Raw genomic sequence first — 19658 nt, 5'->3', positions numbered from 1 at the left:
TTGCAGTCGCGGGCCAAGCGCTATGTCCACTCTTTAGCCGTGAGAGGTGCTCCGTCAATTCTTTTGGTGCAGTGTGTTGATGTGTGGATTTTCTCCTGTACATCACCAGCTCGCACTTCCAAGGGCAGTACCGTAACAAGGCCCCCGCAGCCCTGGTGGTGCAGGTGGGCTCCTGAGCTACATGGGGCCCCTAAGACGGCAGGATCCAGACTGGGTCCAGGTGGGAGGTGGGGCCCCCTCAAGGTACTTTGCAGCCCCCCCCCCCCCTTTCAAGTTTTGTGACACCAGTGGCCCAGGGACTGGAGTTGGTACCGCATGGCAAGTCAGGACTCTCAGCAGAAGAGCCCAGGCACTGGCAGATGAAGTCTTTGATGTCCCTGAGACTTCTTAACAGGAGGCAAGCTCAGATCAAGACCTTGGAGAACTTTTGGAAGCAGAATGTATAAACCCAAGTCAGGTTATTTTACTCCCAGAGCAGAAGCAGCAAGCTGCAGGGCAGCACAACAAAGCAACAGCGAGAGTGCCAGTCCCTCCGACAGCAACCGCTCTTCTTCCTGGTTGAACGTCCTCAGGATTCTAACTATGTGTGTCTAGGGTCCAATACACATACCCATTTCTGTCTTTGAAGTAGGCAAACTTCAAAGAGAAGTATTTGCAGTGCAGAAGACCCTGCCTTTCCCTGCCCTGGCCCCAGATACACTCCAGGGGGTTAGAGACTGTTTTGTGCGAGGACAGGCACATCCCAATTCAGGTGCAAGTGGCAGCTCCTCCCACCACTGTAGCTCAGGAAGATTCATCAGGATATGCAAGGGACACTTCAGTTCCCTTAGTGTGACTGTCTAGAGTGAATGCACCAACAGCCCAACTGTCATGCTGACCCAGACGTGTATTCAGCAGACAGGCAAAGGCACTGAAAAGTCAAGTAAGAAAACACCCACTTTCTAAAAGTGGCATTTTCAAACTCACAATTCAAAAGCCAACTTGACCAAAATATGTATTTTCAAATTGTGAGTTCAGAAACTCCAAACTCCACATCTTTAACTGCTCCCAATGAGAAATTACACGTAAAAGATATTTCAAGGCAATCCCCATGTTGTCCTATGGGAGAGATAGGCCCTGCAATAGTGAAAACTGGAATTAGCAATATTTCACTATCAGGACATGTAAAGCACACCAACACATCTCCTACCTTTTAAGTACACTCCACCTTGCCCATGGGGCTGCCTTGGGCCTATTTAAGGGCTGGCACTTACAGGTAATAAAAGGGAAGGTTTGGACTTGGCAAGTGGGTTGACTTGCAAGGTCGAAAAACCTGGGTACACCTGGTGCACTATACTAGGGACTTACTGGTAATCAGATACGACAATCATGGATAAACCAATAACCAATACAATTTAGACAGCACTTAAGCACTGGTTAGCAGTGGTAAAGTGCCATGAGCCCTAAAGCCAACACAACTATGTCAGAAAGAATAGGAGGAAGAAGGCAAAAAGTTTGGGGATAACCCTGCAAAAGGGGCCACGTCCAACATCTCGTAAATAAAATAAAACCGATATACATTGTGATGCAAGCAGTACAGAGTTCACATTACTACAGAAATTATAAAAACAAGAAGTAACTGAACTGGTACTTTTCAAGAAGAGTAAATTGAAATGACAAATGTTTACTCACCAAACATCTCGTTTTTGGGGTCCATTTTGAATTCCAAATCCTTTCCTAGGTTTATAGAGGAATCTAAATATTGTTCCTCACAACTTGAGTCTGATGCTAATCTGCTTCCGGCAGGGAGGCTACAGCCTGATTCACCAGTTATCTGTAGAGGCCCGAGTAGAACATCAGACAATGGTAAACCTGAACACCTTCTGTCGATTTGCACACTGTCTTGGAGGGGATTCTGATAACAATGTGATGGCTGGCATGATGTACTTTGACTAACTGTTGTAGTGCTAAAGGAGGGCCCAGGTAGGATTTTAAAATGCTCTGAAGATAAAGAAACTCCTTAAACAAAGGAATAAAGTTAAGTCAGATGCATCCTCGCCTGCAGAAAGTAAATGCAAAATTCTGTTCACATTAAAATTGGGGTTTAACAGTGGTATTTAAATACTGAAAAACATTTTGAAATTTGGTACCAGACCTTTGTCACACTTGTAGTTCTTAACACTATGTTAAATGAATGTAATCCTTGACCTCTTACGCCCACATCATAGGTCACTGATGCTTTGTGAATATTCTTACTTTCAAATATGAGTTACCCATTTGACATGTGCTTAGCAAAGACACTTTAATGACAAAACAGTTTTCCCAAGCTCAAAACTCTATGCTGGCGAAGCTTTGAAAAAACATTTTGTGATGCAAATCCCACATTAGTTGAGGAGATAAAAGTAAATCACAAAACATGTCCTGTAATACATAGAAAGTGCAATCCATTAATTTGTGTATGCATTTTTCAAGCAATGTTTTGTGCAGAAAGATGTGAATTGATATTTTAAAAAGATGACAAAATTAGTACTAAAATCTGTATAAATGAGGGATATACATGCCTTATGTTCTTCAGGTATTCTCCTAATGAAGAAAGGTCTGTGACCAACACAGCTGCACTAATTTAAGAGTGAGGTTTGCCAATTCTAAATCACAATATTCAGCTCCATGCAGAAGAGAACTTGGAAAGTATTTAGGCATCATCAGAATCTGCCACCATTTCAGTGAGAACTACTAGGAGTTTGCCCCTTCAGTGTTCCTACTCCACATTTAGCAGTCTGTAGGCATAGGGAGCCTCCTGCCTATTGTATTGCAGGAACATTAGGACTCCTAGGTTTTACTTTAAACAAGTGGTCAATGATTAAATCTAGCTACAGACATGTTATCCCATTATAAGAAACAAACAGCCAACAAAATAATCTAAGCAAATATAATCAGTTATGTAAAGAAAATGCTAAACATTTGAGGTATGAAGATTTCAGCTACATATTAAATACGGATTAAGGGCAAAGGAGCACGAATACAAAGCAAATGTGTCCAGGGGTGTGGAATTTATTAAAATATCTACTTGTCCAGGGGACAGGTTGCTTCTCAAATCTACTTGTCCTGTAAAAAGATCTACTTGTCCCTTTGGTGCCATGTAGTGTGGCGACAAATTATGGCAGCAATCTCATTATGAAGAGCTCTGATAACAGCCTCTCTGATTATGCCAGGGCTTGAATACTTGCAGTTTCAATCCCTACTGTAGCAATTTCCTTATTTTGCCACCTTTCTGCAGATCTGCATACTGGGGCTGGAGGAAGCAGTAAGCAATAGTTCCAGGGCTGGAATGCCTTTGAGTCTGCAAACCTACTAACCTGCATGTTTTAAAGATTTTCACCAGCTTCTCTCTAATATTTTCCCATAATAAGAAAGGTTGGACATTTACTCCTGACAATGGCAGAATTAGAACTTCTTCCAGGGTTGGGAAGAAAGTGGCTGGAGGGAAAATGAACTTGCAAATGCTCAATAGATTTTCACATGAGCAAATCTACACATGCGTATTTACCCATGCTAAAATACAGTTCCCAAATATTTTATAGGGGTACGACATATACCATGGGTGCACTTTTGTGACTTTCTTTAAGAATTTGGGGCCACATGTAGGTAGGTTCAGATTTACGACTCGCAATTTGCGAGTCGCAAATCCGAATGTAGGATGGTGTTCCTGACACCATCTGTGATTCGCAAGGGCTTCGCAAATGCCCACCTAATGAATAATCATGAGGTGGGTCGCAATTTGCAACCCCCTTGCGAATAGCGGTCCTCACAGGGATGGTGGCCTGCTGGAGACAGCAGACCACCATGTCTGTGACTGCTTTTCAATAAAGCAGTTTCTTTTTTTTTTTTTAAATGCAGCCCGTTTTCCTTAAAGGAAAACGAGATGCATTACAAAAACGAAAAATGAAACGTTTTCGTTTCATTTTTTCAGAGCAGGCAGTGGTCCCAAGGACCACTGCCTGCTCTGAAAAAATGTTTACAGTGACATTCACAATGGGGAAGGGGTCCCATGGGGACCCTTTCCCTTTTGCGAAAGAGTTAGCACCCATTTGAAATGGGTGCAAACTGCGAATGGTTTGCGCCCGTGTTTGCGGTCACAAAACAATCCTACATTGCACTGCTAGTCACAATTAGGAAGGGAACACCCCTTCCTAATTGCGACAACCCGTTTTGCGATTCGGTTACCAGGTTACCAAATCAGAAAACTGGGTTTTTGCATCGCAATGTGCTTTTTGCACGTCGCAAACAGCGAAAGTCGCTGTTTGCGACATGCAAAAAGCAACCTACATGTGGGTCTTGGTCCCTAATTAGGTCTGGTGTTAACAAAGACATTTTGTTTGTATTAAACTTCTATTTCTTTCTCTTTCGGCTGGCTTTACTGTGAGTGATCGCATTCTGCTCTTCCACAAGGAGCATATTGGCACACAAAGTAGGCAATCAGTGACGTAACGAAACTGGAGGGTGCCCCTTTGCAAAGAACATGGAGGAGCCCCCCCTCCAGACTCACTCAGGGCAGGTGCTGTGCTGAAGGGGCCCCCTGGAGGGCGGCTGCGGGCCTTTGTTATTCCACTGGTGGCAACGTGTGCTTTTAGAATTCAAAAACATTTTGGGGGTTTTTTGCCAGTGTTTGTTACAATGTTGAGGGCCTGGTAGCTCCCACAACAATGTACAATGCAAAATATTACAAAAGCCATGTCAAAATAAGACACGCATTGATGAAACTAAAAGACTTATAAAAATATGTCTGATCAGTTGGCTTTGTCAGTGTTTGTTTATTTTCATGCTTCCCATATTCGTGTTGAAAATGGTTACACTGATTTTTCCATTCGAAATATTTTTGGGAAATACTAGCATGCATCAACACATTTTACGTAATGACACTTCATTTGCATCTAATCAGAGAGCATTCTGGGAGCATTATACTTAGCCTCATAGCCTAAACTTTTCAGACATGTGTATACACATTTTTTTTTTTTTGTGCTGGAACCAACGTCAGTAGTGAAGTGTGACCTTAAAACATTTATTTACAGCACTCACCCTAATAATGAAGGCTTTCAAATAATGAACCATAAATACAAGTTTGAACAGCATTATCTTTTGGAAACACATTACCTCAACTGCAGAGAGTTCCACTCTCTGTAAACAAGCAGCCAAAGGGTTTGTGCTGTGGAGGGTTGGGCCTACTTGTCCCAAGGACAAAGTAAACATAAAAACTGGTTGCCCTTGACCCCAAACAAGATGTCCCGGGCGTCGGGCAATAGGAATTCCACATCCCTGTGTCTCTAAGCTTTGCAATTTCAACATAAATGTACCTTTTTGACCATGCCATGCCTCTCGTTCACCTACAATGGCTAACCATCAAACAGCAGATTTTCTTCTGATTACTGGGCTTGGCTTATAACACCATTCATAATGTCAGGGGTCCTGTATTTATTATATCTCATCTTCAAAAATACTGCTTTAAGAAATCTCTTTCCTCAGCTAATGCCAATCTATGATTTACTCCAAAAAAGTGCCTTCTGTGCCTCTAAACTCTGGAACGAACACGGGGATGTGGAATTCCTATCCCCCAACGCCCCGGACATATTGTTTGAGGTCAATGGCAACAAGTTTTCATGTTTATTTTGTCCTTGGGACAAGTAGGCCCAACCCCCTGCAGCACAAACCCTTTGGCTGCCAGTTTACAAAGAAGGGAACTGTTTGCAGTAGAGTTAATATGTGTGTCCATAAGTTAATGCTGTTCGGACTTGTATTTATGGTTCATTAATTAAAAGCCTTCATTATTAGGGTGACCGCCGTAAATAACCGTTTTAAGGTCACACTGCACTAATGACAGTAGTTCCAGTAAAAAAAAAAAATAAAAAAAAAAAAAAAGTATCCAAACGTTTGAAAAGTTTAACAATGTGAGGCCAAGTATGCTCACAGAATGCTCTCGGAGTGACGATTCTTTGCTTTCAAAATACAATGGTCAGAAAAAAAAAATACACGTAGGAAAAAAAGCGCTTAGCTACAATTAAATTTTAGGTGCTATTTCTTTGAAGCATCATTTATTAAAATGTGTTGACGCATGCTAGTATTTAAAAGAATATGAATTAGTGGTTTTCATGAATTCACAAGAGCTTACAGAATTAGACCAGGAAATCATACTCCTAGAAAATATTTGTGAACTGTATTTTAGCTGAACAAATCTACATGTGTAGATTTGCTCATGTGAAAATCTATTGAGCGTTTAAGAGTTCACTTCTCCTCCATCTACTTTTTTCCCCACCCTGGAAGAACTTCTACTTTTGCCATTGGGAGGAGGTAATGTCCAACCTTTCTCATTTTGGGAAAAGAGTAGAAGAGAGCTGGTGAAAATCCTTAAAACATGCACGTGAGTAGGTTCGCAAATTCAAAGACAATCCAGCCCTGGAACTTTTGCTTACTGATTCCTCCAGCCCCAGTATGTAGATCTGTGGAAATAAGGAAATTGCTACAGCAGGGATTGAAATTGCAAGTATTGAAGTCCTATTACAGTAGTAGCCCTGGCATAATCAGAGCTCTTACATAAGGAGATTGCTTCATAATTTGCCGCTGCACTACTTGGCACCAAAGGGACAAGTAGATTTTTTTTTTACAGGACAAGTATATTTAAGAAGCAACCTGTCCCAAGGACAAGTAGATATTTTATTAAATTCCACACCCCTGGGAACACCCTTCCTGGAGCACTCCGGTTCAAAGAATCCCATCCTGTTTTTAGGTGCCTTTTAAAGTACATGACCTTTTCAACAAAAAACAGCAGATTTTTACTTATCTCATCCCATTTTTCAATTTTCATCATTTAGTGCAAAATACCCTTTGATGAAGGAGTGCTCTATAAAATATAGAGTATAGCATAACACAAGAATATATGGAACTAGCACACACAAGCTTGGAATAAGAACCAGAAGTGATAAATGTAATATTGCTTTTTTTAAATTATACATACCTTTCCTGGCTACTGTTAAGAAACGGAAATATTAGTGCATCTTTAGGAAATTAGGTTCTTTCCGACATAGTTATACCCACTTTTTGCCTGGTGTTGGTGTGCTAGCTAGGACCCCAGAGTCTGTGCTCTCTGCCCTAAAACTGACTTGGCAAGTTATTCTTACACCCATCATTGGCATACTGAGGTCCCCCTGTAGGTCCCTGGTGAATGGCACTTAGGTACCCAGGGCATTGGTATCCCAGAGGTCTCCCAGGGGCTGCAACATGTATGAGGCCACCCATGCAACCCTATGGTAGGCCCTTTATCCCAAGGGCAGGGCATACGTCCCTAAATCGAGGGTACCCCTGCATGAGCAGAGGTACCCCTAAAACCCCCAGACTCCATTCTCTGGGCTTTGTAAGTGTGAGAAAGACATCTTCAGGTATGTAGTAAACACTGATCAACACGAGAGATCCAACTACATAATAGCTTCTCCAAACCTGGGCATGTTTGGTATCAAACATGTTTTAATCATGCAACGACAGAGATTAACAGTGTTAGTCGCATGATACCATGTCCTCTGGGGGTTCCTTAGAGAATCTCCCAGATCTGCCTGTACAGCTGTGCAGGGTCTGCACACCAGCCCATGCTGCTGCTGACCCTAGATCCTGTTCTGCTCTCCTACTGATGAGCTTAACTCGAGCAGGGTAAGGCACAACAAAGGATTTCCTGCGACTACCTCTCCCTTTGAGATGAGTTTCTCTGGGCTGGGTGGCCTCAGAGAGCCAACACACTGCTTTGAGTGGCACATTTAGTGCCCTCCTTGCATGAACCAGTTTGCACCAGTACAGGAACCCCCTGTCCAGCTACTACCCTAGGGAAGTGACAGAGCTCTGCTAGGTGGCTGGCTTGATTCTGCCATCTTGGAAAACAAGATGGGCAGAGGATCCTGGGAGCATCTGACTGGTTAGGCCAGCTAGGTGACGTCCATGACCCCTTCTGGTAGGTGGGTAATCGCAGTCATTGTCCAACCCCCTTTCTGGGTTACTTAAAGGCTTCCTTTGAGGGTGGGACCCTAGAATCGTCAAGCAACAACAATGAGCTCTCTGCAAAACACTTCTGCAACCTGTGCATCTTCCAAGATAACGAGGACTCTGCCTGCATCAGGAAGCAAAAAGGAATATGTGTGACTTGTCTTCTGTTCAACTTGAGAGACAGTGGGCCTTTGCTGTGGCCACTGGAACGGAACCCCTGTGCACCATGTATGTTGCTGTTACCAAGGCTTAGTGACTCTTCCTCCCAAAGATCTTTGAGCTCCAAAAATCCCCAGCCTCCAGCACCTTGAAACTCCAAGAACAGCAGCCTCCCTGCTGCCAATGAGTCGTCGTGGGGGCTCTCCTGCTTGCTGATGGCCAGCCTTGACTCCCCTCCAAAAGTCAAGTCGTTTGGATCTTGCTGGTCAGCAAAGTCCTACAAACATCCTTGGAGCTTCTGCCTGCTTTTGCCAATGCTTGTTGGTGGTTCTGCTAACCCATCTGCAATCCGGCGACTGACGTGGGACAGCTCGTAGGCAACTCCAAGGATCTTCCTGCATCACCTGTCCTCCGCAGCTGTACTCCTTCCATCACTGACCTGCGGGAACTTCTCTCCAAGAAGGGTGGGCATTGCCTACAATTTTCCAAGTGGTCTGGACTCTGCCCCTGACTTTTTCAGGTTTTTCCTGTCCGAAATCCACCTTTGGGTTCCACCGACCTTGTCCATGAGTCGCAACAGCAGCTGGGCAAACGAGGTTCCCACTGACTTCAACGAAGGTTTCCAACGTCACTTCACCCCATTGTACCCAGCCTCCCTGGTGCAGGTACTCCACTTTCCATGGTATCCACAGGTGAGGGCACTATCGAACCTTCCTTGTGCCAAATGGTTTCCTCAGGGTCCCCTGGGGAGGGTCCTGAATCCTCAAAATTCCAACCTTGACGGTCCTAGCCACCTCTCTGCACATGGGTGCCTGGGGGATTTATGCTACTTACCTTGGGTATTTCTGCACTACCCCAGCCCCCGGGATTCTAACACTTATCTTGGTTGGACACCTCCAATTTTACACCACTTTCTTAGTATACGGTTTGGCCCTCTTTCCCCTGTCAATAGGGCCCTATGTCTTTCTATGCTTTTCCTGCTCATTACCAAGTAAATTGGTTGTGTGCACATATCTCCAAGTGGAGATATACCAAAGTTAGGTTAGTACTAAAGTCTACTTTATTTCTGTAACATTTGGTGTGGTTCTTTCTTGTGTGAACATTACGGTCTATTGTGGTATTGCAAGTGCAATACAATCCTCCTTGATAACCCTGAGCTGCTCTCCACAGCTACCCCTAGAGAGCTTTTGCTATGTGGACACTTAAACACTATTACTAAGTGTTGTCTGGACTCGGTATCGGGTGCCACACACCATAGGTGTACACCATAAACTGAGCTTGCCTCCTACAGCATCCAACTGAAGTTTTGTGGAATGACGATTTGTGCTATTTGTGTCAGAAGGCATCAAACGGTCCCTAACCCACCCACTGGAAGAAACAAATTCATTATACTTAGGACCAATGATCCAGTATACAGTGGAGACCCTTGGTGGCAGAGTACAACGGGTATCAATGTCTAATTGCTCCATGGATGCACCTATTCCCTGCTGAGAAGTATTTCAGCTCGGCTCAAATTTTGTATTCCCCCCAAAGGGAATGTGCGTCACTTGTGCCTCAGATACATACATATTTCACAATAAGCACACACAAACAAAAAGAAAATAATAAATAGAGCATAGAAGGAAGGCATCAACCCTCTTTTATGCTTTTCTAAATGTTGTACAGAAAGTATTTATTGTCATTTCATTTACAGAGTGCTTGTGATTTGTCTGCATAAAATAATTAAATTTGTTTTATCCTCCTACCTGGGAGCGTTTGCTGTGCAGAAACCATTGTAAGGAGTTTTTTGTGTTCTTCCATAAGTCTTTGCAGCTGCTCCATTTGCTGCCTTTTCAATTGTTCTTGTTTCTGTTGCTGTAATTCCTTTAGCTTTTAAAAAGAAAAATCATAAACTGCAGTTTACTCAGAATAGCTACGATTTTTTCAAACAAAGTAAGTTTTGGATTTGATCAGTTACATTAGTAATAGTCTCTAAATTCCAGATTGTCTGGCTCCTATTTTATAGGAGCAGAAAGGATCAGAACAACAATATCTCAAACAGGAGTTAAAACTACACTACATATTTTAAACCAAAACACACACCCAGTTGTGTGTAACCATGCCTCAGCTTCAACCACATCTAAGCCCTCTGCTTCAATTGGAACTCCCAAAACTACTGGAACAAGGAAACAAAGCTTTCCCCCAACTACTGGGCCTTTAGCTTACAAGATTGTCTCAGAAGGCAATAACAGAGTGTCTCTACGCAGACTATCTACTACTGTACCTGTAGTGCCAATAATGTCCCTGCCAGTAGTTGTGTCGGTATTCCGTGCCTTTGAACACTACAGGACCTAGAAAATTAACTGGGGCAAGACAATTTTGTACAAAATGGGCAGTTGGCCCCCTGCAGCGGTGAGCCTCCCTGGAAGTAGTGGTCACTACAGAGGGTTTCTAATACTGGGGATCAAAATTACACAATGTCCTGTCCAGTTGTTTGATGCAGAACCTGGAGGTGGTCTATCGGAGGTCCGAGAGGGAAGTCACAGCTAGAAATACCTACCTCTTTCGATCATGGACAGGATCGAAATTATTACACTTTTTCAAATTACATTACCTAAAGTTTTTTTATATGCACTCCAAAACTACTAGCCAGTGCCTCAGACCTTCAACAGTGTGGAGGAGACAATGCTGTCCCTTCTGTAATGCGTTCCGCACCCTATACAGGTTGGTGTATGTAGAAAGTTGGCTCTGTATATACTATCTCAAAGTGAGAGATAGTGTGCACAGAGTCCAAGGATTCCCCTTAGAGGTTGATAGTGGCAAAAGTAGATCATTCTAATGCTCTATTTTGTGGCCGTGTAGTCGAGGAGTAGGCTTATCAGAGGGTAGTGTTAAGCATTTGTTGTACACACACAGGCAACAGATGAGGAACACACACTCAAAGACTTACTCCAGGCCAATAGGTTTTTATATAGAAAAATATATTTTCTTAATTTATTTTAGAACCATAAGATTCAAGATTTGAAGTAAATACATTAAATGCAATGTACTCCACACAGGTAAGTAAGGAACTTTGAATTAGAGCAGTAACATACACAGTATAGGTTAAAATGGCAATAAGCTATTTTAAAAGTGGACACTGTGCATAAATCAACAGTTCCTGGGGGAGGTAAGTATTGGTTAGTTTCTCAGGTAAGTAAAGCACTTACAAGTTCAGTTTCCTGGGCATAGGCAGCCCACCGTTGGGGGTTTGTGGCAACCCCAAAGTCACCGCACCAGCAACCCAGGGCTGGTCAGGTGAAGAGGTCAAAGGAGAGCACAATACACATAGGAGCCTATGGAGAACAGGGGTGCTCCGGTTCTGGTCTGACAACAAGTACCTGCGTCTTTGGAGAGCAGACCAGGGGGGTTTTGTAGAGCACTGGGGGGGGGGGGGGGCACAAGTAGGCACAGAAAACACACCCTCAGAGGCACAGGGGCAGCCGGTTGCAGTGTGCTTAGCAGGCGTCTGGTTTTCTGTAGAAATCAATGGAGGGACCCGGGGGTCACTCTAGCGGTGCAGGCAGGGCACAGGGAGGCTTCTCAGGCCAGCCACTGACTGGGCTAGGCAGATAGGCAGAGGGTCGCCTGATGGTCACTCCTGCACTGGTGTTCGATTCCTTTTTGTCCTGGGGGCTGCGGGTGCAGTGCTTGGTCCAGGCGTCAGCTTCTTTGTTCCAGACAGTCGAGGTCAGGCGAGCCTCTGGATCCTGTCTGCATGCGTTGCTGTGGGAGTGCAGGGGGGTTGTCTCAGGTTACTCACGAGGTCGCAGTCGCCTGGGAGTCCTCTCTGCAGTGTTGGTTCTCTGGAGCTCGAGAGGGGGCGTCAGGTGCAGAGTGTGAAGTCTCACGCTTACGGCGGGAAGAATGAGTTCTTTGGAAGTTGTTAAAAAGTTTCAAAGTTGTTGCTGTTTTTGAACAGTGCCGCTGTTGTCTGGAGTTTCTTGGTCCTTCAAATTCAGGGCAGTCCTATGAGGCTTCAGCGGTCGCTGGTCCCTGTCGGATGCGTTGCTGTGCAGATTGTTTGAGTCTGGAGACAGGCCGGTAGGGCTGGGTCCAAGTCATTTGTCGTCTCCGTCGTCTCTGCAGGGCTTTCAGGTCAGCAGTCCTCCTTGTTGTAGGTTGCAGGAATCTGATTTCCTGGTTTCTGGGTCGCCCCTAAATACTAGATTTAGGGGTGTGTTTAGGTCATGAGGGCAGTAGCCAATGTCTATTGTCCTGGGGGTGGCTACACCCTCTTTCTGCCTCCTCCCTGAGGAGAGGCGGGGCACATCCCTAATCTTATTGGTGGAATCCTCCAAGCTCAAGATTGAGGATTTCTAAACGCAGGGGTCACCTCAGTTGAGGACACCTTAGGGGCTGTCCTGACTGGTGGGTGACTCCTCCTTGTTGTTCTCATTATCCTCTCCTGCCTTGCCGCCAAAGGTGGGAGCAGAGGCCGGAGGGGCGGGCATCTCCACTAGCTGGGATGCCCTGGGGTGCTTCAACAAAATGCCTGCGCCTTTGAGGCTCACCACTAGGTGTTACAGTTCCTGCAGGGGAAGGTGAGAAGCATCTACACCCAGTGCAGGCTTTATTTCTGGCCTCAGAGAACACAAAGGCTCTCATCCCAGGGGGCAGAAACTTGTCTCAGTGGCAGGCTGGCACAGACCAGTCAGTCCTGCACTGAAGGATTGGGTAAATTACAGGGGGCATCTTCTAAGATGCCCTCTGTGTGCATTTTGTAATAAATCCAACACTGGCATCAGTGTGGGTTTATTATTCTGAGAAGTTTGATACCAAACTTCCCAGTATTCAGTGTAGTCATTATGGAGCTGTGGAGTTTGTTTTGAGAAACTCCCAGACCATATACCTAATATGGCCACACTGTACTTACAATGTCTAAGAATGGACTTAGACACTGTAGGGGCATATTGCTTATGCAGCTTTGCCCTCACCTGTGGTATAGTGCACCCTGCATTAGGGCTGTAAAGCCTGCTAGAGGGGTGACTTACCTATGCCACAGGCAGTATTTTGTGTGCATGACATCCTGAGGGGGATGTCCTGTCCACTTTGCCTTTTTCTCCCCACCAACACACACAATCTGCTATGGCAGTGTGCTTGTGTTAGGTGAGGGGTCCCTTACGGTGGCACAACACATGCTGCAGCCCTTAGGAACCTTCCCTGGCCACACGGCCCTTGGTACCACTGGTACCTTTTACAAGGGACTTATCTGTGGGCCAGGGGTGTGCCAATTGTGGCTTGGGCCTGGTTAGCAGGGTCCCAGCACACTTCTTAATCAAGTCAGCAATAATATCAGGCAAAAAGTGGGGGGGTAAATGCAACAGGGAGCCATTTTCCTACAGTGTATAACTGTGGCACTGCGCTACCAGATATCCCAGTGTACTACTGGGCTGCCCAGCTACAGGCGGTAAATGAATGGAGCCACATGCCACGAAATGACTTAGCAACATGGTTGGAGAGATACTGGACAGAAGGGAAATCCCACCTAGAGTACATTTACAGAGAGCCCTTCACGTCCCCTCTGCTAGGACCAACAAAGGTCCCTTTCAAGGCAAAGGACAAAGACAATTATGTAGGATACAAAGACAATCCTTCTCGAGGGACCCTCTTGTGGGTGGGTTGTCGATTGCGCGAGTTGAGAAAGCTGGCAAGGATGAAACTATGGGATCTCATAGGAAACTCGACACTTGAGTAGGAAGCTGGCACTTTATATAGTGGACCAAAAAAGAGGTACACTCTGTAAAGAGTCCAAGCTATCCCCAGAGGAATTACAGAGGCACAAATTACATCTCAAATGCTCTCTTTTGTGGTAGTGTGGGCGAGCAGTTAGGCATATTAGAGAGTTGTGTTAAGCATTTAATGCACACATTTAGACAGTGAGATACACACTTAATGAAGAAATCCAACACCAATTTATAAAATATAAAAAAATATATTCTTTTATATAAATTTAGATACCAAGATCACTGCAATCAGGTGAGTACTTTGGAATAAGAATTTTTAGATGTTTTTAAAAAAATCACCAGTCCATTTTTCTGTAGCTGCAATGTTACTCTATGGCAGAGAAAATAGACACAGCAAACAGGTACTTCACAGAAACTTACAGACCCAACCTTCTGGACTTAAGGGGAGTACAGAGTAAGGTCCTAGGCCACAACAACAGGTCACCTTGGGCAGCACTGAGGTGGCTGGATGCAGTGGCGCAGTTCAGAGTTGGGTGCCCTGTGTAAGTCAATGGGGATCGGTCCATTCACAAAGATGCTGCAGGGGTGGACTGAGAATTCAGTTCCAGTGAACCACCAAGGAGGTTCAGTTCTTGCCATGCTTGGTCTGGGGCATGGGGGTGCAGAGGTGTCTTGGACCGCAAGGTTTCCGACACCGGAGGCAGTCGTGGTAGAGGGGGGCCTATATAAACATGCTGCAGACGTGTACTGGGGCCCAGTCTGACTGAACCAATAAAAGGGCTCGCTTTCATGAGCTTGGGGAGTGGGGGTGGAGGAAGGGGGAGGAGGGGGGGGGGGGGGAAGAGACGGGCCGCAGGACACCAGTGGCAGTTGTACTCTTCTCCTCGGGCCAGAGCGCCCAGGTGCAGTGGACCGCCGGGTCTCCGTTATCAGAGGCGGTCGTGGTGAACAGGACGCAGTAGAAAGAGGCTGTAGATGCCGTCTAGAAGTCCACAGTGGGCCAAATCAAGGTGGGATTTGCCCCTGAAGGGCCTGGGAACTACACTGATGCTGTTGGCCCACTTCACCTCAGGCTAAGCGGCTCGGGCGCAGTGCTGTTTTTGGAGGCGTTGGGTTGCGGTGATCAGCGACTTACTCTGGGTCCAGGTGAAGGAGGGAAACAGGAGAGCTCGCTCACTCTCCTAAATGGCCTCGTGGATCCTGACATTCCTCAATGGTAGGTTTGCTTTGGTGCTGTTGAACTCTGGATCCGACCACCAAAAAGCCTTGGTTGCTGTAAGGGTCCAGCACCCCACGTATAGGTGCAGGGAGCCTCTGGGTGGGATCAGCGTCTTGTGACTTTGGTGAAGTTGCAGGGCTGACCTCCCAGACGTCTTTTCCTGGCTTGTTGATCCCTCAGAGGACCTGATGGCCAACAGGGCAGAGTACCAGAATTTACAAGTAGTGCCTGCAGCAGGGAAACAGCTCCTCTGCTCCAAAGTTCTTCTTGGTGATTTGCGAAGAACTGGCAACTCTCCTGGTTTTTTGGAGGCTGCAGTGCCAGGACAGGCGAGTTGCTCCACGACGGTCGGCTGCAGTAGACAGGCTGGCAGGGTTGGCGCCAAATCAGACGTGCTCCTCAGCTCTTCTTGTTCACTACTGAATTTATGGGGCGTTAACAGGAGTAGAAAAAGTGTAGTAGCCAATGGGCACCTTACCGTAGGGGGCACTACAGCCCCTAGATGACCACTTCCTTTGGGGAGTCCCAGAATTCCTACTTCCACCACACAAAAGATAGCCGAAATCCTATAACTATGTCCAGCCTGCAGCTGCAACAAACCACCTGCAAAGCTAATTTTCCTGCACGTCCAGGTACCAAATGGGCCCTGAGGCAGTGGGACCGGCATCTCCCTCCAAGGAAAGCCAGATCTACATGCCAAAGGCGATGGGCTCCTCCGAAGCTTCCTGCCTTGGAATGTAGATTACAGGTCATCCTGTTGGGAAGAGTGTGTATCACCCATGCCAGAGCAGGCTTGGTTTCTGACCTCCAGAGAGCAAAGGTTCTCACCCTTGAGGGATCAGAATCTCATCTGTTGGTGGAAGGCTGTTCTACAACTAGTCAGTTAGCCCACCAACAGGATGTAGGTTTTCAGGGGGCAGCTTTAATAATTATTAATAATAAATCCATCAGTGGGATCAGTGAGGGTTTAATATTACAATATGTTTGATACCAAACATCACTATATTCAGTGAAGCCATTGTGTAGCTGGGGAACTCATATTTACCAGTGTCCAGCAAATGTATTTAGAATGGCCTACCTGTTCACTTACTATGTCTAAGAATCCGCCTAGACATAGTAGAGGCATATTTGCTCATTCAGATATGCCCTCACCTGTACCATTAACTAGGGACACAGAGGTGCTAAAGGGCCTGATCACTTGGGGATCAAGTCTTGTTTTGGGAAGAAACATTGGAACTATCGGCTTGGAGATCACTGGGGAACCAGCAGAGAATGGCTGGTGGTGGGAGTTGGGTAGGAGGGGGGAAAAAGTGGGGCCACGATTGGGCCCGAGCCGCGGAGCTGAGTTGAGGTCTTGCCCCCTGGTCCGGTGAAGGCAACAGAGACCCCTGGGATTGAGGTAGAGCCGATGGGGGGGTCCGGCAGGACTTGACTGCTGGCAGAGATGTACAGCAGAGAACCTCCTGCCAGCCTGCTGGGAAGTGGATGAGTGGACAGCGGCATGGCCCTGGGGAAATATATAGTGAGAGATCCTCTGCCCGAGACCGCGGCTTCTGGAAGTGCAGCACACATGAAAGGACCAAAATCAACCTCAGCAAATGCAGCGGGTTCGTCCAGAGACTCAGCGGAGATGGGCGGCTCACCCGCTTGTGCCACTTGTCTGCCCGAGGCACCAAAGGAGCAGTGCCACCCCAGAGGCATGACGGACTGGAATAGGAGAGTATGGAAGGAGCCCACAGGTGAAAGGCCTAGACAACTGGTGTCCGTGACTGTCACAAGCCAGGGGAGGGACCATCTTCAACCGGGGGACTGCCCCAAAGCTGAGTGATGGCAACCAATGGGGCTCGTGAGGCACCCAGTAAGTGCGCTAATCGGCAGAGACCTATAGTCGAGTCCCTTGGAGACTGTTGAGGGGGCACTCCTTCAGCATGGTCAGGAACAAAGGGCAGCTCCCCCAGCAGACAAATAAAATAGACAAATATGGAGTCCAGAGGTAGACGGAGGGGTCCCTAGTAGGGGAGGATGCTGAGGGGTCAGGGGCCCAGCACAGACTGTGGGCCCAGAAGGAGCCCTCCTTGGGCGCAATAATGGCAGTCATTTAAGACCTTAGAAGTTTGCTAAAACCTAAACTGGATTCTGTAACAGTGGATTCTGTAACAGTGGATATGACCCTTAACAAAGTTACAGAAAAGGTCACAACCACTGAAACAGACATTGCTCGTCTACAGTACAGATCTAAGAGACTTGAGAGCCAAGTACAGTTTCTCACCAAAGAACACAACATAGTTATGACGTGCTTGAAAGACCAGGAGGGGAGGATAAGACGGAAGGACGACAGCCCCAGTATCAAACTTTTTTTGCAAGACTAAAAAACCAAGACCCTCTGCCCAAAGAGATTGTCCACGTTTTTCATCAATGAGAGGGCACAGAACACACTGTTCCCACCTTGCCCTATCTACCTCCCCAAGGATAATCACTGCAAGGGTATTCAACTTCTGGGACAGAGACGGGATCCTGCAGGCTGCCAGATCCCGCAGTGACCTCCAAAAAACACCACAATGTGGTTCTTCCCAGATTTCACAATCAAAGTCCAGCAACAAAGCAAAGTTTCCAGAATGTCAAAAAAGCACTGCACGAATTTGAGCTCAAATACGTGATGCTCTTTCCAGGGTGTCTTAGTGTGATCAAAGAGGGTAAGACATGGCATTTCGCCACACCACAGGAGGCATGGGAATTGCTTTAGGGGAAACACACCACAGGCCGCAGAAATCAGCAAAGGGATAGAGGTGGACCTGGCGGTGGAATACATGCTGACCGCCCATTGCACAAGCAGGATTTCGGACCAACTGCAGTGAAGTCACCGCTCCCATAGACGGTCAATTCCCCTACATGGTTGCCCTGGCGACTGCAGCGTCAGCCACAAACGTGCTCCTTGCCCACGGGGGAGGAGTGGTCAGACGTTGAGCCCTCCTGACTGTGCGACTAGACAAATCCTGTATTGGTATTACCTATGGGGTGCAGGTGGAGCATCCTCAGACTTCTGGAGAGGGGACTGGACCAATGATCAGTGAACATCTAGACTAGGCGGGCGATACCAGACAAAAATATTCTTGGGGATGGATTTTTTTTTTTTTCCCCGATTCATATTTTTGATTGGTGACACTGCTTACCTGTGGCCATTGGGCTACCTTATTTTAGGCCCCCTCTCCACCTCAGCAGGTTGGAGTATCTGTCAGCCAAGTAGTGTCATTGTACAACAATGATTTTTCTACCCATATGTATCCTTTGTCACTAAATACTGCGTTTACTTTGCCTCACTTGTTTTATCGATTTACACCTCTATCACTTTTCTCTGACTTTTCCACCGTCTCCTAATTTTGAAATTGCTGTTTCTACTTTATGTGAGTATTTGTTAGTGTTTCTGTGTTGAAAACCTTTAATAACAAACACGGACAAAGCCAGTAGGCCTCGCCTTTGGGTCCTATGGTTTTGCCAATGGTTTTAGCCCAGGTGGACATGCTTTTTTTCCTGCATCTAAATGTTTGCCTACTCGGTCATCCTCTGTAAGTATTTTGGTCATGACATGACAGAGCCCCCCCCATTCCATGAATGTAATAAGCGTGCATGAGAAAGTGTCTAGACGCAAGGGATGGGGTACCCCAGTTTGTCCCACCCCAACACCATATGTATGGGGCCTCAAGATATTACGGTGCCTCCAGGGACTAGTTCTCAGGCTTCATCCACTTCACCATAAGCCCCTAACACCGCCCCCACCACCAATAACCACAGTTATCTGGTGGCAAGGCATTTTAAAGTAGTGCATAATAGCAACAAATCTGAACTGGTTTACTTTGTAATAGACAGAGTATGTAATGTTTGTGGTGGCAACAGGGAACAAACAGAGACTAAGGAGACTTGGATACTGCTATTGAATCTAAACAGTATAAAACCTATTGGCCTGAACACAGAAGAAGAATTATATGTTCATCTATAGGCCCTCTCTCCCTGCCAGAGTTTGGCGCAGAGGTTGAAATAGGTTTAATGGAGGTGTAAGAACACAACACATGGAGTGTCTCTCTTGCTGTCAACATTTGATTTGGGTGCTTTGGATTTTGTTACGTTTTTGTTTATGTTTATGTTTCGTATGTTTAGATTACACTATGTCATTTGATCTGTGGAGTATTAGCCCACTTTGGCTCAATATCCCCTGTTTGGCATCAACTCATGATATAACGTATTTAGAGGATCACATGGTGATAGATAATCTATGGAAATTGATCATCATGATAAATAATGTCGAATGATAGCCCACTTGGGCGGAATCCATTGCTTTTGTTTCTGTTTTTGAGTCAACTGAATAACATACGGCACTGAGGACATCAGGTATTAAATGGAAGTGGGGGTATTTCACAAGCATGGACTTTCAAGATAAATAAATATAGCATGTTTTCCCAAAAATAAGTATATTTCCAGCAGCCACTATATTCTGAAAATGAATTTCACTAAGAGGGCATGTGAGGGTTTAAGCATAGTATTTTGTTTATGTTGTTTATATGGACAACAACACTATAAAAGCA

General features: G+C 45.8%; 1 protein-coding gene across 4 annotated transcripts in view; it reads right to left on the bottom strand.

Moving 5' to 3' along the window:
* CENPJ (centromere protein J) overlaps positions 1-19658 on the bottom strand; it is a 261058-nt gene that overhangs the window by 227638 nt on the left and 13762 nt on the right. For all 4 annotated transcript variants that reach the window (XM_069202296.1, XM_069202295.1, XM_069202297.1 and 1 more), the window contains 2 exons: positions 9903-10026; positions 1672-1998 (listed from right to left, as the gene is read on the bottom strand). In XM_069202296.1, the coding sequence (XP_069058397.1) occupies positions 1672-1998; positions 9903-10026 (451 nt within the window). The remainder of the gene's footprint in view (positions 1-1671; positions 1999-9902; positions 10027-19658) is intronic.

Source organism: Pleurodeles waltl, chromosome 8 (assembly GCF_031143425.1).
Source record: "Pleurodeles waltl isolate 20211129_DDA chromosome 8, aPleWal1.hap1.20221129, whole genome shotgun sequence".
In the NCBI taxonomy this organism is placed as follows: Eukaryota; Metazoa; Chordata; class Amphibia; order Caudata; family Salamandridae; genus Pleurodeles; species Pleurodeles waltl.
The sequence above is the reverse complement of the archived record's forward strand: the minus strand, read 5'-3'. Positions and strand labels throughout refer to the sequence as shown.